This window comes from Anguilla rostrata, chromosome 11 (assembly GCF_018555375.3).
Source record: "Anguilla rostrata isolate EN2019 chromosome 11, ASM1855537v3, whole genome shotgun sequence".
In the NCBI taxonomy this organism is placed as follows: domain Eukaryota; kingdom Metazoa; phylum Chordata; class Actinopteri; order Anguilliformes; family Anguillidae; genus Anguilla; species Anguilla rostrata.
Window position 1 is genome coordinate 36,098,621 of NC_057943.1, and position 26,589 is coordinate 36,125,209.

The 26,589-nt window shown below is 43.9% G+C and overlaps 1 protein-coding gene across 1 annotated transcript; it reads right to left on the reverse strand.

Annotated features, from left to right (window-relative positions):
* Positions 1–487: 487 nt before the first annotated feature.
* On the reverse strand, positions 488–23,014 carry si:ch211-207e14.4 (interleukin-17 receptor D). The gene is made up of 12 exons (XM_064299679.1): positions 22,739–23,014; positions 13,772–13,856; positions 9,986–10,144; positions 8,809–8,927; positions 8,464–8,584; positions 7,940–7,978; positions 6,789–6,934; positions 5,702–5,776; positions 4,434–4,500; positions 3,206–3,352; positions 2,443–2,615; positions 488–1,946 (listed from the first exon to the last, which is right to left on the reverse strand). The coding sequence occupies exons 1-12, from the start codon at positions 22,853–22,855 to the stop codon at positions 1,467–1,469; spliced, it is 1,728 nt and encodes a 575-aa protein (XP_064155749.1). The 5' UTR covers positions 22,856–23,014; the 3' UTR covers positions 488–1,466.
* Positions 23,015–26,589: the final 3,575 nt, after the last annotated feature.

The window sequence follows — 26,589 nt, forward strand, 5'->3', positions numbered from 1 at the left end:
AATCACCACTTACTTTGTTCTGTTTATTTTGTGAATGCACAGTGCTTTTGTTGTTTGAAGTTACGTATCTTGACATAATTTCTAAAAAGCACAAAATACAAAAATGCGACACATATTTTTGTTTAATGTTGGGATGTTTGTGAGCCTGTAAGAACATACTACTTAATTCCAATTTCTATCATGTACTTCTCACACTATTAATGAAGCAGGTCATCAGATAGAGATAAGGAAACACCAGTTTCTGCAACTTTTCTTTTTTTCATAAATTTGGCACCCACTGTGGGGCTGAGCATCAGTCATGGCTTTTCCATTCAGGCTAAAGGGAATCTAAATGTGAAGTCCTTTACTCACGCCATCAATGGACTTTAAACCTCATTACCTGATCAAACCCCACACAATTCATTCAAGAACTTCCTGAAGACAGTGTTCTAAAGCTCAATGAGAGTATCCCGGTTAAACAAAGGCTTATGCATAAAGAAATGTAAATATATACAGACGCATTGTTATACTGAAATAATTTTATTCATTGACAATAAATACAAATGTGTGCATGTTAATGAACACAGAAATATAAATATAATTTTGAAAAATTTACATTACTGCCATTGTACACACGTTTATTTGACATTACATGTCAATGTGCCCAAGGTTACACTGTTCAGGTATCCAAGTGCATTTTACGATGTAGTCCCATGCTCCCAGTGTCGGCTTCCTTACTCCACGGTGTGAAATAATAACAGGATGGCAGCACATTAGTTCTGTGTTTCACAGCCATTTTTTACAGCAGTTTTTTGATGCGGGAGGGCTGAAATCAGACGAATGATAAATTCTGGAATGAACCCATTCAAAGAACTACATAAAGACAAAGAAAATGGCCAGGAGCCAAACCTTCATTGCAATACAGAGAGTTTTAAGGTAGGTGGGGAGCTCTGTTTGGGGGAGCCCTGTTTGGGGGAGCCCTGTTTGGGGAGCCCTGTTTGGGGAGCCCTGTTTGGGGGAGCCCTGTTTGGGGGAGCACTGTATGGGGGAGCCCTGTTTGGGGAGCCCATATGGGGTGGACTGTTTGGGGAGCCCTGTTTGGGGGAGCCCTGTTTGGGGGAGCCCTGTTTGGGGGAGCTCTGTTTGGGGGAGCCCTGTATGGGGCGGCATGTTTGGGGAGCCCTGGTTGGGGGAGCCCTGGTTTATAATGTTACAGTACATGGCCCTGGGTCTCCTGTGTAGGAGGTGAAACAGGAGGTGAGGGAGGAGAAACACTCGGGCGCTCACATTTACTTTAAGGTTGCAGGCAGACGCTCGAATCCACAGCGACTTACAGAGATTACATTTTTACGTGCGGTCCATTCATATGGAAGCCACAGCCTCCAGGTCAGGAGCTCAGTCCCGTAGGGATTATCCTACGCTGCTGAGAGGAAGAGCCGTTAAAGGGGCTGGGCTGCTGCTTCATCATCTTCCTCTTCTCCATTCCTTCACTGCTGTCCAGCCTCATGAAGGGCCCACTGAAGAGCTCCCCCTGCAGGCAGCTTGTGGTACGCCTCCTCCGAGATGTGCTCCACCTGCAGGTGCCTCCCGGGGCCCTCTAGTGCCACCCCGTGGAGGTGTGAGAACAGCAGCGGCAAATCTCTCATCAGGGAGTAGCGGGTAGCCAGGCCCAGCACTCCAGGCACGTCCGTTTCTCTTGAGTAGTCAAAAATAACAGTCATGTATTTGGAGAGGCCTTGCCCCCCGGCCTGGGCCCGAGCCAGCGCCTCCCCGATCAGAGACACAGCAACGATGGCTGCGCCTCCTTCGCTGCCCCCTGCACCCTCCTCTGCGCTCCTCCGGAGCTCCTGCTGCAGCCCCTGGGAGCAGACCACCAGCACGAAGTCACTCTCCTCCAGCCTCCGGCACAGCCAGCTCATTAGCCCCTCCTCCGTCAGACTCAGCTCCTCCCACAGGTCCAGAAACACCTGCAAAAATGAACACACCAGACTGACCTACAGTCCCACTCACAGTGTGACTAACACACACCAGGCTGAACTACAGCGCCACTCACAGCCTGACTAACACACACCAGGCTGAACTACAGTCCCACTCACAGTGTGACTAACACACACCAGGCTGAACTACAGCACCACTCACAGTCTGACTAACACACACCAGGCTGAACTACAGTCCCACTCACAGTGTGACTAACACACACCAGGCTGAACTACAGCACCACTCACAGTCTGACTAACACACACCAGGCTGAACTATAGACCCACTCACAGCCTGACTAACACACACCAGGCTGAACTATAGACCCACTCACAGCCTGACTAACACACACCAGGCTGAACTATAGACCCACTCACAGCCTGACTAACACACGCCAGGCTGAACTATAAACCCACTCACAGTCTGACTAACACACACCAGGCTGAACTATAGCACACAAATGCTCTGTTAAATCTCTGCCCCCACCTGTGTGGCAAAATGCTGTTGAATGAAGGCAGCCAGAAGCATGACTGCCCTAACGTGGGCGGGGCCATCTACGTTTGAGTAGCAAATCAGCAGTCGAGGGGGGCGAGGCCTCGCAAGAAGGACCAGGTTTTGCTCCTGAAGCACACATTTGGAATCATGCTGCTTAATGACATCTGAAAAAGGAACAGGAATAGATGAGAGACAGACACTGTCCAACATGACAGGCTACTAGCATTTCTACCTTTCTGCCTTGAGGCTACTAGCATTTCTACCTTTCTGCCTTGAGGCTACTAACACTGCTACCTTTCTGCCTTCAGACTACTAGTATTGCTGCCCAAGTAGCAAAATTACTGGTAGGTATCTTGGCTGCCTTTTGCTGTTGGTGTGTGAGCGTGTAAGTGTTTGTGTGTGTGTGTGTGTGTGTGTGTGTGAGAGAGTGTGTGTGAGAGTGTGTGTGAATGTGTGTATGTGAGTGTGCATGTGTGTGTGTGTGTGTGTGTGTGTGAGTGTGTGAGTGTTTGAGCGTGTCTGTGAGTGTGACAGGCATTCGTTGTAATGCGCTGTGTGTAGCCACAGTCGCTGGACAAATTGCTATATAATAGCTGTCCATTTACCATTTCTCTGCTACCTGACAGCTGACTGATGAATGTGGCTGCCCGGGCAGAGACGCCCCTCGGGGCCAGATTAGAGGTGAAGACTGAAGCCCGGCAGCTCCGCCGGTCTCCAGGGCCAGATTACAGCACCGGTGCCCTCGCCTGCCTACCTGCAGCCACTTTGGTCTTCCTCTTACTCCCTCTGAGCTTCTTCTGGTTGATGACGAGAACAAAAACCACAGACAAAATGGCCAGCAGGATGAGCACCGGTAAGAGCAAGGCCAGGAGGGACCCATCGGTGGTGAAGGACGAAGGCTCTGTGAGGGCAGAAGAAGAGAAGAGAATGGACAGAGAAGGAGAGAGGGAAAGAGAGAGAGAAAGAGTGAGGGAGAGGGAGAAAGAGGGAAAAGAGGAAGAGAGAGGGAGAGACAGAGAGGGAGAGTGAGAGAGAGAATCAGAGGGGGAGACAGACAGAGGGAGAGACAGAAAAGGAGAAAGAGAAAGGGAGAGACAGGGGAAGAGAGACAGAATTAGAACATCATAAAAATACTGAAGCAGTGCTGCCCTGTCCTAACTGCAAAATACATACTGCACATGGACCAGCTTCATAAGTTTATCCTTTATTAGCTAAAAAGAACAGGTTGCACCACAAAATCAAGTTTTTATGTAGAGCCTAGAGGCTACAAAGCAGGATTGCACAGTTAGCCAGATAACTTCCCAAACCATCATGAAATGACTACTGAAATATGCTTATTATCAGCCTACCAGTCATCAAACTGTATGACTGACACTCCTAACCAACAAGTACAGATTCAAATCGATAGCCTAATCTTGTTCACAGAATCTAGCTGTAGTTGAGTAATCCTGCTTTGTGACACCTCTGGTGTAGATAGCCCCAAGCAATCAAACAATTCACACACTGTGTGGCCCCATTTATATTCAAGAAATTTTTTGACAGCAAAATCATCAACAACTTGATCCTCATGACATATATAATGATAATAACTGATGCTCATGTCATGGTCAAACCAAAGCAGATATTTATTCATTCATTGATTCAAATAATGGCAAATCATTCAATCAATCAATCAATCAATCAATCAATCAATCATTCGGTAAAAATATGATGTTTTGATGAAATTCATGGGACTGCAGTGAATCAGTGTCTATTGACATTGTGCCACTTAAAACACAAAAACAATGTTTAATTTTATTTATATTTTGATTTATTTGTTGTGGCATTGTTTAGGACTAAATAAGCATGTTTGAAGTGCTTTTTATTTCTTTTCATTTAACATTGTATTGTGTACATTGTTTTTATTTTTTAATATTGCATTATTTAGACTGGAAAGCAATACACTCAGAGGCCCATAGGGGGAGCTGTGAGGCTGCGCTTACCTTCCTCTATTCCTCTCACTTGAAAGTCGAATGTTTTCCTGATGGCGTCTACCACATCAGCGGCAAGCTTCAACAAAAAAACAAGCGGAGAACAGTGTAACAGGGCGCACACGAGAACACACACACACACACGCATGCACACACACACACGCACGGCAGGTAACACGCTGGGGCCTGCAGGATTCTCTCCCCAGGTACGCACCTGTATGCAGAGCACACACCACAGCAGCCTCAAAGTTTTTTACGCTTTTATTTTATTAAATAATAAATACACATTTCGGACGGGATAAGTCACAAAAACGCAACTGAATTTGAAAGGAAACGACCCAGGCGTCTTTGTTTAATCCCAAACTCTTCTATTACAAACAATTCTGTCAGGACCACTGTCTTCAAAGTAGAACTTTATTGACAATAAAGGCAATACAGTTATGTTTGGCGGTATGGCTCTGTTCTGGAGCTCTCCCGCCAACCACGCAGCCCGCGTGGATAAGGCCGGGAGGCCAGCAGCCAAACCCCCCTAGAGGGGTACACACAGAACAGATCCAGCAGCAAAGCAAGTTCTTAACACATAGGGATGGAGCAATGCAATTTCTTAACACATAGGGATGGAGCAATACAAATTCTTAACACATAGGAATGGAGAAATGCAAATTCTTGACGCATGGGGATGGAGCTGGGGTGGTGGAGGGGATTTACAAAGCAACGTGCAGCGCTTGCATGCAGGAGGAGCAGCCGAATGAGTAGAGGGAGGCTGTTTAAGTAGACCGCCCTGTTCGTGAATGTACTGTGATAGGCGAACATCACTCAGCTGAGCCATCAGCTGATTCAGCCGGAGCGCTTGACTCTCGTGGCCTGCCAGAACTACGCGATGCTCCATTTTCCTGTTATCTATCGCATGTGTGTACCTCGGGGGAGAATGACGACACAAACACACGGGCGCCACGTGGCTGCGTTTCCCATCCTCTCCTTGGCGAGATCAACGGCTTTCATTCCCTCCAGCTACACAGAAATCAACCCCCCATCTCTCAGCCGCAGAGTCTGTCATTTCCTCCCTAAGGCGTCTGAATCTCCATCCCTCCGCGAGTCAAAATGAGGAGCAAAGGAGCCCAACACTCCCCTCACAGGAATAGCGGGTTTCTGGTTCCAGATGAAGCCCAACACTCACCTCTCAGGAATAGCAGGTTTCTGGTTCCAGATGAAGCCCAACACTCACCTCTCAGCTCAGAGAAATAACAGGTTTCTGGTTTGAGATGAAGCCCAACACTCACCTCACAGGAATAGTGGGTTTCTGGTTTGAGATGAAGCAGTTGGTAACGGTGGTGGGTCACGTTGGCTGTGGGGTTCTGAGAAAGGAAGCAGGATGAATTTAAGTTGAATTCATGACTGTTTCACTTACTGCCCAGACAAAAGCATGACTTTATTTAGCCAACATAAAACAGCAGGTTTCCACGCCTTGTGTGTTTAATTCAAATGCATGTTTGTTCACTTGGAGCACCGCGTGAATCCAGTAAACAGTTCGGTTTGGACCTGACCCACAGAATATGTGCACAGCACGAAACCAGGGTAAAATCTCTATAGCTCAACAGAAAATGCGCTGTATTATCAAGAAAAAAAAACTGTATGTGTGTCTTCTGAAGACCAAGGTGATTGATGATGACTTTTTCTCACCTAAAACAAATCACCACTTACGAAATAAATAAATAAATAAATAAATAAATGAATGAATCAGTTTGTCTGAAAAGGTGTTTAGGGAGAGTGCACTGAAATCTTACATTAGCCTTCTTCTTCAAGTACTATTGGTTTCCTATAGTTGGAATCAGTCACGGGTGGAAGACGTTTTATTGCACCTCTCTAATGAAGAATTTTGGTGCTGAGCTGCATGTTGCTTCTCCTTGCAAACCCACAGTGCTTGCACAGGAAAAATGTTTCGTGATGAAAATTCATGAGAAATTCATGTATGTTGGAATACTGTGACTATCACACTTAACTGCAATATTCAGATATACTTGCGCTTTCCCACAGATTTCCATCATGAACTTTCCAACTTTCTATGGTTTTATATGGGCTCTCAGAGAGGAGCACTTTACAAGCAGACACAAGACCAAATGATAACAAAAATGTCATCATAGTTCTTACAGTAATTGATATTTTGTGAAAAAAATACAGACACCTGACCGGTGTTGATACAGTCAATATTCAAGCGTGCGTCTGCCGGCTTCTCATTCGCTCACTGTGTTATCCCAGAAATCTAAGCAGGTCAAGTTGAGTTGAAATGGGATGAGCCTTGGAACTGGCACAGATATTAGAAATACCCCCCCCCCCCCCCCCCCGCCCCGCCCCAAGGAGTGTACGTACTACTTTAATTGTTGTGTAATTGCGTTTCCCTCCTCCATAACACCATGAGAAATACTTGTTGATTCCTAGATTTGGCGGCGCGAGATTGAAGGTCACAACAATGTCAAGTCCGTGCTGCTCCACTTTTATATCGCTTGGATACCAGTCTATAAACAGAGAAGAGAAATATTCAAAACATGAAGTTTTAAACTCCAAAGCAAGCAACACATTTACACATACTGACAGTATATTAGCACATTACGCACTGTACACATGGGGGCGCCACATGAACAAACATTATATAAAACAAAATGGCAAAAAACCTTTTCGGCAATAATGGAAAAACTTGTCAGACTTACATTACTTCTGTAATCTAAATATGCTTCATTTTGACTGATGATTATATCATATTATAATCTAGTTTTAATTATTGTCCAATAATTCATCATTGAGTCACTGGAGTGCAAGATATTTTTCAATTTTCCGATGCAGGGAATAAAATAGGTAGAGAAAACAAAATTTTTTAATGGGAAAAGAATTCAATTTTACTCTGAGAAGAGCAACACGAAACAGAATTCCTAATGTTTTGGCTCGATTGTTCAAAAAAGCACTGGACTCACAGACAGAGAAAAACAAACCTAGGGCATTCGAACGATTGATATTATTCACACTCTGATGTGCATTATACGTGAGCATGTGTGATAATCCACAATCACAAACATTTTAGTCACGTTCTCCTTCTGTGTGGGCAGTGGCGGAAGGTGCAGGGGTCAGAAAGTAAAAGTCCTGCCATGTTTTTCTTCCACCAATGAACTCAGCCAGCTGATTTCACTCATAAGTTCAAACTCCTGGCTAAAGAATTCTGCTAATTAGCAAATCCAGGTGATCAGAAACAAAATACTGGGAATACTGGGAAGAATACTGGGAAAATACTTTCACTTTCTGAACCTGGATTTTCCAGCTCTGTGTGCATGGCAGCAATTTATAATTTTCTTCATCATTTTTTATTCATTATTTATTGTAAAGTATTTATTTAAATGTTTAATTAGGTGTAATCACTTGTCTCTGTTCAAAGTGTAATGCTCTCTGTGGCCACTGTATGCATGTCTCCTCATTCTAGGTGGAAACATGAGTAATTATAAATGAATAATGAGAATACAGTCAGCACTTACCCTTCTGACACTGCTCAAGCCCGTTCTTCTCAAGGCAGGCTGTGGAGAAACTGATGGTTTAACATCTGACTGAGGAAAAGAGCTCAGCCTGCAGTGTTTCCCTCAATAAAACGGCTGAGACCTACAGTAGAACTCCGACTGGGCACGTACCAGGCTTGAGGGAGGCACAAGAACAGTCACCTAGTTTCACATGCTGATGGACTCTGAAGTCAGAACAGTGTGTGAAGTGACAGCTAATGGATATTCCCATGGTGCAATATTACTGCTGTATCATCTTCCAGCAGGTACTCTTTACTGTTGAATAGCGTAAATAGTACTTGCTGTGGTAAAATAGTGTAAATAGCTAGCTTGTTTACAGTGTGTGGAGAAGTACTTGCTGTGGTAGAATAGTGTAAATAGCTATCATGCTTACAGCACATTGAGAAGTACTTTCTGTGGTAGAACAGTGTAAATGGCTAGCATGCTTACATTGTGTGGAGAAGTACTTGCTGTGGTAGAATAGCGTAAATGGCTAGCATGCTTACAGCGTGTGGAGAAGTACTCGCTCTTGTAAAAGTTGCTCCATTGCTCTGGGACTGGCAGGGCCATCACTGTGACAGCAAATTGGGCATCCAAGGCCAGCTGGAAGGGATCCGATCTGTACACCTAAACAACCAAAAGGTAACGCAGTCACTGATCTCTCCTCTTCAACAATCGCCCCCCTCTTTCACAGTCACTGATCTCTCTTCAACAATCTCATCTTCAACCAAGTACACCTTAAATACTAAATACACATTTATGTATGTTCTCCATTGTTTTAATGAAAATGGGTCCCAGTCCTTTCATATATTGGCGAAAGCGAATGGCTGTAAGGTGTGTGACTGTAGTACCCTGTCCGCTTCGGCCGCAGACAGAGTCAGGTTGCTCTGGAACAGAAAGAGCTGGCAGTCCGTCTGCGTTCCTCCCAGAGCCTGCAGAGACACCTGGAATCCTCGCAGGAAGGAAAGCCCTGAAACAGACATAAAACAGCACCTGCTTAACCATTACCATTACACTGTTACTCTATAGCACCATTACACTGTTACTCTATAGCACCATTACACTGTTACGCTATAGCACCATTACACTGTTACTCTATAGCACCATTACACTGTTACTCTATAGCACCATTACACTGTTACTCTATAGCACCATTACACTGTTACTCTTTAGCACCATTACACTGTTACTCTATAGCTCCATTACACTGTTACTCTATAGCACCATTACACTGTTACTCTATAGCACCATTACACTGTTACTCTATAGCACCATTACACTGTTACTCTATAACACCATTACACTGTTACTCTATAGCACCATTACACTGTTACTCTATAGCACCATTACACTGTTACTCTATAACACCATTACACGGTTACTCTATAGCACCATTACACTGTTACTCTACAGCACCATTACACTGTTACTCTATAACACCATTACACTGTTATTCTACAACACCATTACACTGTTACTCTATAACACCATTACACTGTTATTCTATAACACCATTACACCATAACATCCTCAAATGATTAATCCATAACACTGCTATACCATAACACCGTTACAATGCTACACCATGACATCATTACATTATTATACCATAACAGTACTAAACCATTATACCATAACTCCCTTACATCATGCCACATTGCATAATTTAATACACTTCTACATTATAACGGCATGCACAGTTGATCATGATACTATTATATTGTACGATTAGTTGCTAATTAATAAAAAAAACTAATTAAATTTTTAAGAATTAAGTTCTACATGTACTTTAGACATAAGATTGTTTTAGTTTTGAGACCAAGAGGAGACTACATACTACACTATTACATGAAGCATGCAGGATATCAGAAAACAGGAAATGGAAAGCGAGAGCACTCAAATTTCAGGCATACAGCGGCCTTGTAATCGCCCAGCAATCTGCTTGCTAGTGGACAGTAGGGCTAACTGGCACCGCAGGAACTCATTGGATGTAGAACATGGGACCCATGCAGTTGTAGGGTTCGTTACCATAGAGGCTGGGTCTCCAGGAGATGACGGCGATGTCATACAGAGGGCTGTCATTGGGCAGAAACTCCACAGTGATGTCATGAGGGGCGTGGACATAGTGCTGGCATGCAGTCGGGATGTGCACCCCCAGGAACAGGCTGCAGGGCCAGGGCACACAACCTGCGCACAACCAAAACAAGGGCTGCTTTCACAAAACCTGCGTACAACCAAAACAAGGGCTGCTTTCACACAACCTGCGTACAACCAAAACAAGGGCTGCTTTCACACAACCTGTGCACAACCAAAACAAGCACAGCTTTCACAAAACCTGCGCACAACCAAAACAAGCACAGCTTTCACAAAACCTGCGCACAACCAAAACAAGGGCTGCTTTCACACAACCTGCGCACAACCAAACAAGGGCTGCTTTTCATTTCTGCCATGTCTGCCACGTGGGAAATGAGCTTTACAGCTGAATTTCACAACTCAAGTTCCCCATGTTCGCTATAAATCTCATTTTGATAAACAATATCCAAACAATATCCCTCCAAATGCGCTGAAATGTGTGGTGACTATATGGATTCTTTTTTTTGAAAAGAGACAAATATCTTTCACAGCAAGGCTTTTCTTTAAAATGTTTTCCTATTGTGAAGTGTGGCAATATCTTTCCTGACCATGATAATTAATTTTATTACACCAGAGTTTGCAAGTCTTGGTCACACAGGCATAAGTTTCATATGCAGCGTGAACTGGTGGAACACGAGGACCTGATTTACCAGCAGGGGTCACTAGTGAGCAGGAACATGAGGGCCTGATTTACCAGCAGGGGTCACTAGTGAGCAGGAACATGAGGGCCTGATTTACCAGCAGGGGTCACTAGTGAGCAGGAACATGAGGGCCTGATTTACCAGCAGGGGTCACTAGTGAGCGATGAAACACTGTAACCTCAGACTAGTTCTCAGAGCTGCCGAGGTGCGGACCCAAACGCAGAGACGTACTCAGGAAAAAAGGTTGGTTAAGGAAAAAGGACGGAGTGTGGCACAGTGGGTAAGGAACTGCGCTTGTAACCGAAAGGTCGTAGGTTCGAATCCCGGGTAAGGACACTGCCGTTGTACCCTTGAGCAAGGTACTTAACCTGCATTGCTTCAGTATATATCCAGCTGTATAAATGGATACAATGTAAAATGCTATGTAAAAGTTGTGTAAGTCGCTCTGGATAAGAGCGTCTGCTAAATGCCTGTAATGTAATGTAATGTAATGTAAAAAAAGAGCAACAAACATACCAAGCAGGCAAACACACCTGAAATACTAAAACTATAACACAAACACCACAGGTGAACATGATACAACAATGAGGCGCGACTGCAAACAATGAGTAACTCAATAATACAATAATGACACAAGGACGGCTTGGAGTAAAGCCACACATCCTCTCACAAGTTCGCGTGGCATCGCTCTCCCCTCCCAGTGTACAGTGTACACGTCAGATCTTTAACCTGATCGGTTATCACACCATGTTCCCTGTCTTTTGGGCGGCCTCCCCCACTTACCTCGCATCGCCAGCCATCCCAGCATGCCTTGCGGACGCGGAAACTCAGCTCCCATTGAAATTAATGGAGGTATTTACAAAGTTGCTTCTTGTCAGAGGATGTGTGTCTTCACCTTACGTAACTAACATCACACAAGTGCTGACAATAATCCAATCAATAATCCAATCAACCGCCAATTACCAGGAACAAAGATCAAATTCAAATCACATAAACAGAGAGATACACTAGGGACGTGGAACTGGCGGCCTCCGGTGGTCAGAGGCAGGAACTACGACATGGCTGAACCCCTCCCTCACTGGGAGATGCTAGAACTAATGTATATCAGCCTACTGGGCTGCCAGTCACAGTCAGCACCTGTGTGGTCAGGATTCAACACCTGACCATGGGGTCCATCCACACACTGGAACAGAGTTTTAACAGATACCAGACCATGGGGCCCATCCACACACTAGAACAGAGTTTTAACAGATACCAGACCATGGGGCCCATCCACACACTGGGACATAGCCTTAACAGATACCAGACCATGAGGCCCATCCACACACTGGGACATAGCCTTAACAGATACCAGACTGTGGGGCCCATCCACACACTGGAACAGAGCCTTAACAGATACCAGACTGTGGGGCCCATCCACACACTGAAACAAAGCCTTAACAGATACCAGACCATGGGGCCCGTCCACACACTAGAACAGAGACTTAACTGATACCAGACCATGGGGCCCATCCACACAGTGGAACAGAGCATTAAATTCTCATCAAGAAAGTTCTCATCGTAGCATTATCTCACAGACAAATAGAATCTAACTAGCAAGTTCCCAATGTTCTAACAAAGCTTTTTGCTTGCTGGCGATGTGAGTGTGGATCTGGTTGGGCTGCATGTGAAGTGTGTGTGTGTGTATGTGTGTACATTGGGATGGTAGGTATGCCATCCTGCCAAGTTATGCCTTGGCGGGGCGGCATGCCCCATACCTATACAGCACCGAGAGTTTGGCACTTTTCCCAACAAAAATAACTGCAATGGCCACAGACTGTCAGCCCTTAAAAACATTCATTTCTGTACATTCTGACCCCATTTTAACAGACATAATTCACAAAGAACTTCACACGTCCACACAATAAAGCCCCAAACTTAGGGGGTTTTGCATTTCCTTGTTCTTCTCCTTCTTCTTCTTTATCCTGCTAAATGCAGCAAGCCCACAAATAATATGTCTTCCCATTGGACATTTAAGGTACATCAGCCAATAAAAACACCGGATGCACACGCAAAATGACCTATAGAAGTGCACTCATTTAAAACAGCAAAACTTTGCTGTTTGCATGTCCCCTTCTCTTTCTCTAATAGCTCACCGGGTAGCATGCCTACCTACGACACCTCAGCTAGCTAACACTAAACTCAGTCAAAATGCCAGAAGCGAAACTTTCTAAAGTGTGGCAACGGTACCCATCCCTAGTAATGACGCAATATTATGTGCGGTTTGCATGTGAAATGATAGAGAATGGATTTGAGAAATATAAATGAGTTTCCCACAAAAATTATACAGCAGTAAAAGAAATATTTAAAATTCTTTGGCAATTATTAATTAGTGAACAAGCTAGCTTCCACACAACACAAAGACGGCGACCGTCAGTTTTTAAAAACATGTTCTGTTGGCTGAAATAACATCACATGTGCGCTTCTTTATATATACATTTTGCCTACGTATCCGAGTATCCTACAACTGGCCACTTTAATTAGATGTTATTGCCAGTTGTAGCTAAATGACCAATGGGGAGAATTATTGATTGTGGTACTGGAACATTTGTGATGACGAAATCGGCGGGACAAAGAAGAAGAAGGTAAAAATGCGACAACAAAAAAACGTTTGGGCCTTCATTGTGCGGACGTGTGAAGTTGTTTGCGAACGCTGTTCATATGAGGACAGAGGGTACGGAAGTGCGTGTTCTGAAGGGCTGAGCGGCACGGCGGGCGGCACACGCGCGCTGTTTATGTGGCACGTCTGATAACGACAGAGCGGGCGTGGCTGGCGCTAGTCCGGAGGAGCCACAGGGCTGTGCTCGCTTGTGCTCACACCTGGAGCTCAGCGACCAGTTCAGACTGAAGGAACAAGGCGTGGTGAGCCAACTGCATAATAACTGCATTACTGATAAGTTAAGAGCTGAGCGACAGGAAAAACCAGCAGAGTCTGTAGCCCTGCAGGACTTGGGGCTGGCCACCCCCCCCGGTAAGAGAGTAAAATTAGTTCCATACTTACTCCCAAACATTTCCTCGGTCGAGACACCTAAAGTCATCGAAACATCTTCTCTTGTGATTCTGCAGTATTCACAGATGGCCTTCCCCTGTAATAAGACGCATGGGGTCAGGGGTTAATATGCATGCAGAACACAACATGTTAAAATAGCCGCATTTCACTCTGGGAGATGAGAGCTGACCTGCAGACATGTGTCCGACTCTGTGAGTTACCCATGAGCCTTCCTGCCCTGCAGTAAACTCAACTAGCTTCAGGCCAAAGAGCACTGGTGCCAAAACAACCTAGACTGGGAGCCAGTTACACACTTGGAACTATGACCAGGGCAAGAACATTAAACAATGAATCAAGCATAGCATTACATCATTCATAAGGGCACCCTTATCCCTACAAAAAACTAAGTACAAAAGTAAATTTGAAAAGGGAGATCACATGGCACAGAGTGCAGTGCAGCCAACTCTCAACCTATATGCACTTTGCACAGTGTGACCAGAGATTCACTTCCAACCATGGCACTGCACTGTAAATCCCAAAGATTGCATATTTGATTTACAAAACATCCAGCGTAATTATTCGAAACTACACGTAAGGTTGTGCTACGCTTGGTGTTTTATGATAAGAGAACAAAAGCAGTCTTGCGTACTTCAGAATGCCAGTGCAGACCCCTCATAAAGCCACCTGTTCGTAAACCTTCGAAAAGTCTCACATTTCAGGTTAATCATATCTGAATTTGCCATTTTATTTTGCGCCAAACCGTGCACACTGTCACAGACTCACGGGCCACTTTGCAGTCATATTCAGAATGAGCTACAACTATTAACCGGCAACATGCCACAGTTTGACAGGTAGCGATTGCTAGCTGGTTTTACGCCTGAAAAAATACAGAAAAAAAAGAGAAAATCACAACATGACATTTCACTATTTATTTCCACTCAAGGGTGCCCCCCATACCCCCCATCAGCAGAATTATACCTTCACAGACCAGGCCACCTAACAGCCCTCTCACTTCATTTTCAATTAAAAACTTTTTTTTTTGTGTGGGTACTTCTTTCACAGAATAGTTCTTCTTTTTTTTTTTTACTATAGAGCCAGTACATTTTTCCCGTAAGATTTCCCTTAATTGTAACTATGAGGCCTATCCCAAACCGTGAATAACAGGCCCAGTCCTCCTCCACCGAAAATTACAGTTGGCACTATTCGAGCTAGTACAGTTGGCGCTATGCATTCTGCCAAACCCAGATTCATCTGTCAGACTGCCAGATAGTGAAGCGTGATTCACCACTCCAGAGAACACTTTTATACTGCTCCAGAGTCCAATGGCGATGTGCTTTACACCACCCCAGCTGACGCTTGGCATTGCGCATGGTGATCTTAGGCTTGTGTACGGCTACTCGGTCATGGAAACCCATTTCATGAAGCTCTCGACGACCAGTTTTTGTGCCGATTTTGTTTTCAGACGTAGTTCGGAACTCTGTAGTGAGCGTTGCAACTGAGGACAGATGATTTTTACGCGCTACACACTTCAGCGCTCGGCGGTCCCGTTGTGTGAGCTTGTGCGGCCTACCGCTTCGCGGCTGAGCCGTTTTTGCTCCTAGACGTTTCCACTTCACAAGAACAGGACGTGCAGTTGACTGGGGCAGCTCCAGCAGTGCCAGGACAGTGCCACGTTGAAAGTCACTGAGCTCTTTAGTTGACCCATTCTCCTGGCAGTGTTTGTCAATGGAAATTGCATGGCGGTATCTTTGATTTTATGCACCTGTTAGCAATGGGTGGGTGTGGCTGAAATATCCAAAACCACTAATTAGAAGGGGTGTCCACATACCTTTGGAAATGTTGTGTAGTTGGCAGAGGTGGGTAACCCGGCTTCAAAGAGTAAAAAGACTGACCATGTATTTGCTCCACCACCATGCACTAAACCAGCTGACTCTAATTAGCATAACTCTTCAGCATGATAGGAGACCTAATTATTGTAATCAGCTGGTTTAGTGCATGTTGGTGGAGCAAATACATGGTCAGTATTTTTACTCTTTGAAGGCAGGTTACCCACCTCTGGTAGTTGGCATAGTGTTTGAATGTGGTACTTGAAAATGAGACATGAGGCATTTTGCCAGTGGCTATTTGGGCAGGAGAGACTCTGAAGCAGATACCGACAACTGGGCAAATATTTCAGGAGTCAATGTTACTGTTACTGTTACTGTTACTGTCACGGTCACGGTCACTGTTACTGTCACTGTTACTGTTACTGTCACTGTTACTGTTACTGTCACTGTCACTGTCACTGTCACAGTCACTGTCACTGCCACAGTCACTGTTACTGTCACTCTCACAGTCACTGTCACCTATACTGTCTCTGTTACTGTCACTGTCACTCTCGCTGTCACTGTCACTGTCACTGTTACTCTCGCTGTCACTGTTACTCTCACTTTCGCTGTCACTGTTACTGTCACTCTCACTGTTACTGTTACCGTTACTGTCACTGTCACTGTCACTGTCACTATCACTGTTACTGACACTGTCACTGTCACCGTTTCTGTTATTGCATGACCGTCTCCAGCAGCTCTATTCAAAACAACACTGTACCCCACATTACCTTGGCCTTGTAGCAACAGAGAATTTCGACCACAGTTCTTTCAGGATTCAGCATTTTCTGCTATTTGAATCTTACACTACAGTTAGGATAAAAATGTACAAAAAATATATAGTTTTATTTTTTTTTAAGTACTCTAATACACTGAATAATACACTTTAAGATATGGAGGCACTCGTTAAACCAAATTTCACGGGAGCCCTATTTGCAATCCTGCTTATAAGTATTTAGGAAATTCACACAATATGCAAGCATTTACCCAGGACAATTTAAAGATAAGACGCCATCTGCAGGATATTATAAAAGTAATAAAATAATAATCTGTCCAAATCTGCACGCTGTTCTCATGTTGTACAGTGACCTCAATGTAACAAGGCTGTTTAGCAAAATAGATACAATGAAATCAAGCTAATGCTAATTAGTGATTCTCTTGCTTTATAGGCATAAAAAATCACATTTCCCTTGACCAAGGAGCATGCAAAAAGTATGCAATGCTAATCCGACCCTAGCTTGACTTGCTCTATTTGCACATGACCTTCGGTATGCACTTGTTGTACATTGCTTTGGATAAAAGCATCTGCAAAATTAATGTAATGTATCGCGGAAGATTAATTTGACTCAGAAATTGATAACCCGAGCCTTGTTTTAGATCTGTTTTGTGTAAGGACTGGAAAAACCAGCTGGAGAAATGTGAAAAGCTGGAAAAAAACAGAAACACCCTGAGGCAGAACGCACACAGGCTAACTACTCAAGGATGATCTGAGACTTCTGGTGTCTATTCTGTACTGTCTGTTAAATATTTACAGTGAATTATGTCTACAGGCCTTTTTTCAAGATTAATGGCTGCGTCAGACCTTTATCCATAACACATTTGATATTTGTGTTATTTCTGCAAATATCCTCCAACATATTTTTGGTTGCATCTCACAATTAAGTACTAAAAGTTAAAATCGGTCCCACAGAAATTAACACACGCTAACAGCAAATGTGATATTAGTTTCACATGAGGAGTTCTTTACAGTGTAAGCAAAACAACTAGCAATAAAGGACGAGCATTTTTTTTATACCAATACATAAATAACCATCTGCACAATAACCAGCTGACATGAGTCTCATTTGCAAAACAAATGATGTGTGACATCAGTGCTTGAAAGGCTGAACGTTAAAGATGTTATGACAGAAGCCTAAATTTAGATTCCATAAGGAAAAATGTAAATTAGCATACTAGGTCAGGTCACACACCGCGTAGACACAACTGGGCTGGGTCTGGGCAGTTTGCCCAGTGCCGGTGTATATCAACCAAAATGTTTTAGATGATGAATAGAGCGTGTCAAATTAGTGTCGGAGAGTTATCTTTGATCAAACAAGCTTTAATTAAAATAAAGGGCGTCAACAAAAAAAGAGGTCTCTTTTAGAAATAAATCTTAGTTTAAAAAAAGGGTGTCACGTTAAAAAAGGAGAGCTCATTGATCAAAAATCAGCTCCAATTAAAACAAACTGTCTGAATTTAAAAAAGGATCTTTGTTCAGAAATGTAATTTAAAATAAAGGGTGGGAAAAAAATTATTACACATTTGCTCAGAGATTGGCTCTAATTAAAATAAAGGGTGTCAAACCAACGAACAGGGGTTCTCTTTTATCAGGAATCAGCTTTAATTAAAATAAAGGTTGGGAAATTCAGAAAAATGAATTGTTATCCTGGCAGGTCGAAGATGAGAAATGCATGTGAGTATGTCGTCTTGTCCCTCGAGTTTTCAGACACAGTGCTCTTGGAAGAGAGAAGGATTGACACTGCTTCACATCACCCTTCCTCACTTAACAAGTTCCACTTTGCATCCCCGGGTTAGCCTGTTTGCTTTGGAAGTAAAATAATACGATATATTATCCGTAAGGGACACATACGTTGTTTGCCATGAAGAAAATCCAGGGGCTAGCTGCTACACGAGGATATTTGCAGAAATGCATTTCATAAGTGGACCACACTAGTGTCATTTCTGTGCTGTGACTATCAAGGCAATTTAGTCAATTGCAAGTCACCTCAAATGCAAATGGTCCTGCTCTTCCAGGTAAACAGTGTCTTCATAAACTTCCTACACATAATTATTCCAAATGTTATGATGGTGACAAGCATTTGGAAATTAAAGAGAAACAAACCTTCCACACTTTTACATCACCTGTAAAATGATCACAATTATTAAGCCAAGATTTATTTGCTTTAGTTCCTGCTTCTACTCTTCTCATTATTTCAGTGTGTGACTGGAAGGAACCACACCTGTACAATACTATGGGCTATATTCAAACACACCACACCTGCACAATACTATGGGCTATATTCAAACACACCACACCTGCACAACACTATGTGTATATTCAAACACACCACACCTGCACAATACTATGGGCTATATTCAAACACACCACACCTGCACAATACTATGGGCTATATTCAAACACACCACACCTGCACAACACTATGTGTATATTCAAACACACCACACCTGCACAACACTATGGGCTATATTCAAACACACCACACCTGCACAATACTATGGGCTATATTCAAACACACCACACCTGCACAACACTATGGGCTATATTCAAACACACCAAACCCGCACAACACTATGTGTATATTCAAACACATCAAACCAGTGCAATCCCATGGGCTATATTGAAACAGTTACTGTTTACAGCAATAGCATTCAGTAAACTGATTTACCAGGTTTCATGTTTGATGGTGAATACATTACAATGAGCATAAACTGAAACGCAGTGAGGTAAAATATCAGGTGCAAATACAAAATATGCACTTGGGACAGTGAGGAAGTGTTCAGTTTAGGGTCTAAGGGAGCAGGGTGGGGGTGGGCGGGGGTGTGGTTGGGACAGTGAGCAGGTGTTAGGGTATGGGTCTAAGGGAGCAGAGTGGGGGTGGGCAGGGGTGTGGCTGTTGCTGAGGAAGAGTCCCCTAACTGAGGAAGAGTCCGCTTGCTGTGGAAGCTTAGCTGTAGTCTGCGGGATGCAAAGAAGCACCTGGCGACACAACGAGTTTCGGGGGAAAACCGTGGACCTCTACACTCTCCCGATTCGCCAGTGAGTTCGTTGGACGCAGTCGCAGATGATTGGCCATCTCAATTTGGGGCGGGGATTAGAGATGCCCAGCCCCACATTGGTTACCAAATTCATAATAAAAGAAAATAAATACATGTGTATATCCTCAGGAGGCATAGCATGACTGTACAAGCTGCTATGGAGTTGCTTGAAGTGTATTTTCTTATTTTACACCTCAAACCCATTAATGCCCCATACTAGCCACTGTCAAGGTCATGAACTTGTATCTAAAATATCCTTTATTGCATATAGAATAAAAACACTAAAACAGAATGAATGCTTTATTTTTAAATCAATGAAGTGAACCATCCCTTTAACTTTGTCTAATAAAGGAAACCATCCCTTTCACTTTGTCCAATAAAGGAAACCGTCCCTTTATCTTTGTAAAATAAAGTAAACATGTTTTCTTCACAAACGCAGCTTGGGAAGTTAGTTTTAATGACTACTGATCTTGCCAGACTGCTTTCAAAGAAGGAAAAAAAACGTCCTCTCAACTATTTATCAAAATGAAAGACACAGGTTGATTGAATCTCTGCCAATGTGTGGAATTTCAGTTGTTTAGTTATTAATTATTGGGTTTGGCTTCTTCAGCCGCACCCATTGCTAACAGGTGCATGAAATCAAGCATCCACCCAAGCAATCTACATAGACAAACACTGGCAGCAGATTTGTCATACCGAAGAGCTCAGTGACATTCAGCGTGGCACTGTCATAGGATCCCACCTTTCCAACAAGTCAGTCTGTCAAATTTCTGCCCTGCTAAAGCTTCCCCTAAAGCTGTCATCGCTAAGAAGTCAGCAAGTTTCTGAATTAGACACACACACACACACACACACACACACACACACACACACACACACACACACCTGCAGTGAGACAGTGAGTGAGAGTTTCCTTCAACACTAGAAAGGCCAGAGCGATCCCATCAATCTTTGGGGACTTTAACTCTGGAAAGGCAGCGTTTTTTCACTACCTTCCACTGACGCGCTGATGTCCATCAACATCAGACGTATCCAGCATTACAGCATGGATTTCTGCAGCAGCAAAGACCTAATTTCATAAAGATTAGAAAACCATATATATGAAAATCAATTTTCTTGATATAAAGGACACAACTGAATCAATTTCAACTTTTGTATTTCTAAATTATAGTGGTTTTGTTACACAGGCTCAGTCAAAATGTCAGAGGCACATTACAGGAACACTGAGAAAAGTGCTAAAGTGGACATAAAAAAACACAAACTGGAAAAGGTAGTTAAAGAAATACAAACAGCAATATTTCTGAAAAAGTAATTTCTTCAGTCAAAACAAATTCAGCACATTTGTCCCTCCCTTCTCCTTGGAGCGCATTTTTACATGGCCTACGCACCATTCATCCCCTCTTATCAATTCCACAGACAATGTGCAGCCTTTGGTGGTTTGCTGGGACCGCACATGCATAAGTTACATTTTGCACGGCTGTCATGTAGCTGCTCTGTTCAGTTTACTCAAATTCTCAGTTTCAGTCAAAACCTGAAAATATGTTGGTGGCGTTATCTTCGCAGTTCTAAGTTCTAAGCCTATCATTTCTACGACTACAGAGTCCACACTTATTCATCCCCACCCTGAAGGCTTCATCAGCTTCACCACACGATTGCAGTGAATGAGTTTCATGTGATTATACGTGCAAAATTTGTTTTGATAGCACTTTATTGGAAAATTCATATCAAAGCGCCGGTCATTAAGTTGCTGAATAGTGTGTTGCAGTAGACTCATGTTCGCACCTGGGTATGAGCATCTGTTGTATGGCGGGGGTGTGGGGGGGGGGGGGGGGTTGCAGGGCTTTCATAAATACTCCAAATATTTGTTATAGCATTTATGGCATTGGAGGTATTTTAATTTTAAAAGACAGACACAGGTTGTTGGCTAATGACACACCCAGCACTGGCTCATGTGGCTCTAAAATCTGACCCTGTCCGCAAACAAGTGTTTCCTCCGAGCAAGTTTTCAGTATAACGGGGGATGTTCAGTCTCCCTATCGCTCTAGACTGCCCCCAGCTCATGTGCAGGAGCTTGTCTTCACAAAATACAACTCTGGGAAGTTTGAGTAAGAGCATAATAGCTGAAGATGTATTCCACCCAGAGATGCGTTTCGATTTTTTTCTTTAATATACCCAAGCTTATGCAAATCAAACATACAGGTAAAGTGGGGCTTCAAACAGAGAGAAGATTATAAGTATTAACAAACAAAAAACAACAAAACATGTCAGCCTTACATTCTATCTCAGCAATAGCAGTGCCAGTGATTATAATGGCAAATGGGATTTTTGGCATTTTATACAGCTTTGGGTTAAACTCCACACACTTCCGGTTTTAGCTACACCCACTTCCGGTTTTAATACAAATACAAATACGAATACAATTAATTTTGTTGGCTGAACAAATACAGATACAAATACAAATAGTGGCATCTCCCTCCACCCCTAATTCCCAGTAAATGTCCACTCACACACATTCCTAGTAAATGTCCACATACAGACATTCCTTAGTGTCCACACGCACACACATTCCTAGTTAACGTTCACTTACACACAGTCCCAGGAGATGTATGCATATGGACATTCCCAGGAAATGTACGCATATGGAGTCATTCCCAGATAATGTACGCATATGGAGTCATTCCCAGATAATGTACGCATATGGACACATTCCCAGGTAATGTACGCATATGGACTCATTCCCAGATAATGTACGCATATGGACTCATTCCCAGATAATGTACGCATATGGAGTCATTCCCAGATAATGTACGCATATGGACTCATTCCCAGGTAATGTACGCATATGGACACATTCCCAGGAAATGTACGCATATGGACACATTCCCAGGAAATGTACGCATATGGACACATTCCCAGGTAATGTACACATATGGAGTCATTCCCAGGAAATGTACGCATATGGACTCATTCCCAGGTAATGTACGCATATGGATACATTCCCAGGAAATGTACGCATATGGACTCATTCCCAGGAAATGTACGCATATGGACACATTCCCAGGTAATGTATGCATATGGACACATTCCCAGGTAATGTATGCATATGGACTCATTCCCGGCAATACAGCAACAGAAAATCACAAAATATTGCCGTGGGACAATGAATTACTGAATCAATACCGGACCTGAAATCAGATTAAATGACGAATGAGATTGAGAAATGCCGTGTACAAGGTAATGCAGCCATTGGAAAGCTGAAGGAAGATACCAAAAACGGCTAAGAAGGAGCCAGTCTTACCTTGATGATGCAATCGAGAGAACAGTTCTGTGGCGAGATTACAGAGACGTCCTCCTGAAGACAGAGGCTGCGGACAGCGAAGGTGTGGACCAAAGCTAATATCACTCTCCACCCCATCTTTGTCCGCTCCAGTGAATCCTTCTTAAAGACAGCGGAGGATTTCCCCAGGCATGCTTGGAGAACTGCCGCTACCAGTCTGCTGCTCCTCAGGGCCGACAGTCATATTTCTCAAACTTCAGCCATTGTGGGCTGTCATAGACTGAGACGTCAGAGAAGCCCATGGGGAGGGAGGGAGGGAGAGAGAGAGAGAGAGAGAGAGAGATAGAAAGGGAGAGGGAGATAGAGAGAGAGAGGGAGGGAGGGGAAGACAGAGAGAGAGAGAGAGAGAGGGAGGGAGGGAGGGAGAGAGAGGAGAGGAGAGAGAGAGGGAGGAGAGAGGGAGAGGGAAAGAGGAGAGAGGAGAGGAGGGAGAGAGGAGGGAGGAGAGAGGGAGAGAGAGGAGAGGAGAGGAGGGAGAGGAGAGGAGAGGACGAGAGTGTCAGAGAGAGAGTGAGAGAGTGTGTGTGTGAGAGAGAGGGTGTGGTGTCTTAAGGCAAGTTGTGTTTTCCACACTCAAATAGGCACTTATGCATTCCTGTAATTTCATAACATGAACAGACTATCCCATACTTGCTGATCCATGTTATTCCTTTGCTTGTAAAGCAGAACAACAATAAAATACAATACCACAATTACATTTCCTATTAAAAAAACTAGCTTAATGATTAGGGAACTGTGCCTGTACCTGGGGTTGTAGGTCTGAATCCACGCTGGGACACTGTCATTGTATAAATTACTTAAATTAAACTGCTTCACTAAATGTCCAGCTCTATACATTGACGGATGTATGGTGCTTCACACCTGAATAATCCTATTCCAACATGGAATGATATGTGTATCAGCAGAACAATGTATTAACAAAAATGTAGCCATCAGATCACTGTATCTCCCAATGTTGGCAACCTTAAACCATAAATCAATCCAACGCAGGCTTTCACTTAAGAATCACTTTCATCTTTGCAACAATAATGAGATGAACAACACACGCCCACAGCCAACCAACCACAACAACACCACTCATTTAAGCACACTAACTGCAACACAATGCGAAGACAATACAATGAAATGACAAATCCAGGGATTAATCAGATAATAAATAAATTAATTAATTAATTAATTAAAGATTAAAATTACTAAAAATAAATACGTATGCACTAGGTAAAAGCAATGCTAAAAAGGCAAGTCTTGACATAGACCATAGAGATCTGCTGGGCACATAGTGTACGCATATCTGCTAAATAGCCAATTGCTTTTTTGTTTGATGCAAACTATCTTGGTACTAATAATTTACAACACAAAGGAGCCAGCTATGTTTGTCTCACACTTTTGGTTTGTGCTGGCGGCAGATCTGCTGAGCATTGTGGGATAAATAAATGCAAGGAATGTCACACAGACATTCCCATGATGTACCGCCTTTCCCATGATGTACCGGGGCGTGAGGTTGCTTTAATCCCCCTCTCCCATGATGCACCGGGGTGTGAGGTTGCTTTAATCTCCCTGTCCCATGATGCACTGGGGCGTGAGGTTACTTTAATCTCCCTCTCCCATGATGCACCGGGGCGTGAGGCTGCTTTAATCTCCTTCTCCCCTGATGCACTGGGGCATGAGGTTGCTTTAATCTCCCTCTCCCATGATGCACTGGGGCGTGAGGTTGCTTTAATCTCCCTCTCCCATGATGCACTGGGGCTTGAGGTTGCTTTAATCTCCTTCTCCCATGATGCACTGGGGCGTGAGGTGGATTTAATCTCCCTCTCCCATGATGTACCGTGGCATGAGGTTGCTTTAACCTCCCTCTCCCATGATGCACTGGGGCGTGAGGTGGATTTAATCTCCCTCTCCCATGATGCACTGGGGCATGAGGTGGATTTAATCTCCCTCTCCCCTGATGCACCTGGGCGTGAGGTGGCAGGATTCCATTTCAGCAAAGGCTTCCTGAAGGTCATGTTCTCCCGCTTGGAAGTTACTTCCCTTCCCGGAGCTCATACGGATTTCCTTTTGTTGTAATGAAGTGTCTGATGGATTCCATCTCCATGCAGCACAACAGGTCCAGCTGGACACACCTTGAGCAGAGGCATTTAAATATTATGCCCCATCTCTTTTCCTGTCCTCTGCTGATTTTGATTGTGCAGGGGCCGAAACAATCAACTCCCGCGGACCAGAATGGAGGTTGATGGAACCGTAGCCACAAGCAGTGTCAGCCATTTTGGGCACAACAGGCTTACTACGCCACTTCCTACACTCTTCCTACGCAGTACCACAGCTTTCTGGAGTCTGCCACCCACTCTGATCAAACCCAGGAAGAGCACTAATACTGGAGCGAGGGATCAGAAGACACAGGTTTATCAGCTTTCAGAGCACCAAGTTCTTCCGGGAAGCTCTCACAAGAACTAAACACTAAACACTACACCGAAGAAAGACAAATAATACGGGAAACCACTGGAGAACAGCTAGCAAACACGGCAGATAAGTAACCAGGAGTCACAACAGACAGACGCTAGAAAACAAGCAGGGGATACGTGGTAAGGCAACAAAAACCGAGCGAAGACTGAACAAACACATCAAACTTAAATACAGAGAACAATCGGGTGAGACTAATGACTAATGACACACAGGTGAGGAAACCTAACCAACTAATGAAACAATAACGGAAAGACTAACAAGAGACCAAGTGAAGCTCGAGAAACAGGCGGGGACGTAATAACAAGGGAAGCTAAGCAGGGGACACAAAGGGCAGGGCTAGGAAGGGACCACTAGGCCTCTGGCCTCCAGGAACAGTGATGGGGGATTTGTCACATGCAGGGGTGTAACTCCGGGGCAGCTCGCTCTCCCATGACCGCCATTCTGATAAGTGGTCATCAGGCATAGGGTTGTCCCAACCTCTGGCCCCTTTCCACAGTAGGGCTTGGGCCCTTGTTGTGAAAGGAATTATATATCCAAATGAGTCGTACTGGGTTGCCAGCACATGATATACCCTCCTCCTTGTTGGTTCTAGGGCTGAGACAGGGTGGACTCGATGTCAGGCCAGTACAGATATTTAAAAGATCCCACGCAAAAAGTTGATTTATAAAATGCTATTTAAAAAAAATGGTAAAACCGTAAATTCAATGATACAACAATTAAACGAATGAACTGTATATGCTATTACAATTGCACCAGGCCTCCAGCAGCACCAAGAGCAATTTGATAAAAAAAATTAGTGGGACTGGTCATAAAGCAGGTATATATGGCGAAAAGAGTGATCTGTTTGCGCAAACAGACTAATTAATGCTTCCACCAATACCACTCATTCATAGAATACGTCTAATTACAGTAATTCTTCACTTTGGCCAAAAAGAATACTGTTTTCATGCAATAAACATCTGGCACAGTCATCGCCATCACAAGTCTGTTTTTATTAAGGCCCAACTCTGCATATGAGTGCATTTCAGCATTACAGCAGTGCATTACAGCAGGGTTTCACAGGGCACACAGAGGTTCAGAGGGAGCAGGTGGATATTATGCACTGTTACCTAACATTAGCAAGCCCATTCAAACGGCTCTGTTTGCCAGGAGCGCTCCCTGACAGGAGCTAGCAGCTGGCGACGTTAAAACCGCTCAAGGGGAGGACGAGAAAGCCTCGCCGCTAAGCGCCGCGGGAATATCTCACTGACCCCGGCTGCCATGGCACCATGCCCGGCACAGTGGAATCTGTCTGCCCATTTCAAATATCACATTCATACCAGAAGCCTGGCACATGGACTGCTCCTACTGAA

What these genes read in the sequence shown, in the direction of transcription:
- si:ch211-207e14.4 (XM_064299679.1), bottom strand. Translation starts at nt 22,855, where the DNA reads ATGGGGTGGAGAGTGATATTAGCTTTGGTCCACACCTTCGCTGTCCGC. An exon ending in CTGCGGCCGAAGCGGACAGG is followed by an intron (nt 8,585 to 8,808) that starts GTACTACAGTCA and finishes TTGGTTGTTTAG; the next exon opens with GTGTACAGATCGGATCCCTT. An exon ending in GCTTGAGCAGTGTCAGAAGG is followed by an intron (nt 6,935 to 7,939) that starts GTAAGTGCTGAC and finishes CTCTGTTTATAG; the next exon opens with ACTGGTATCCAAGCGATATA.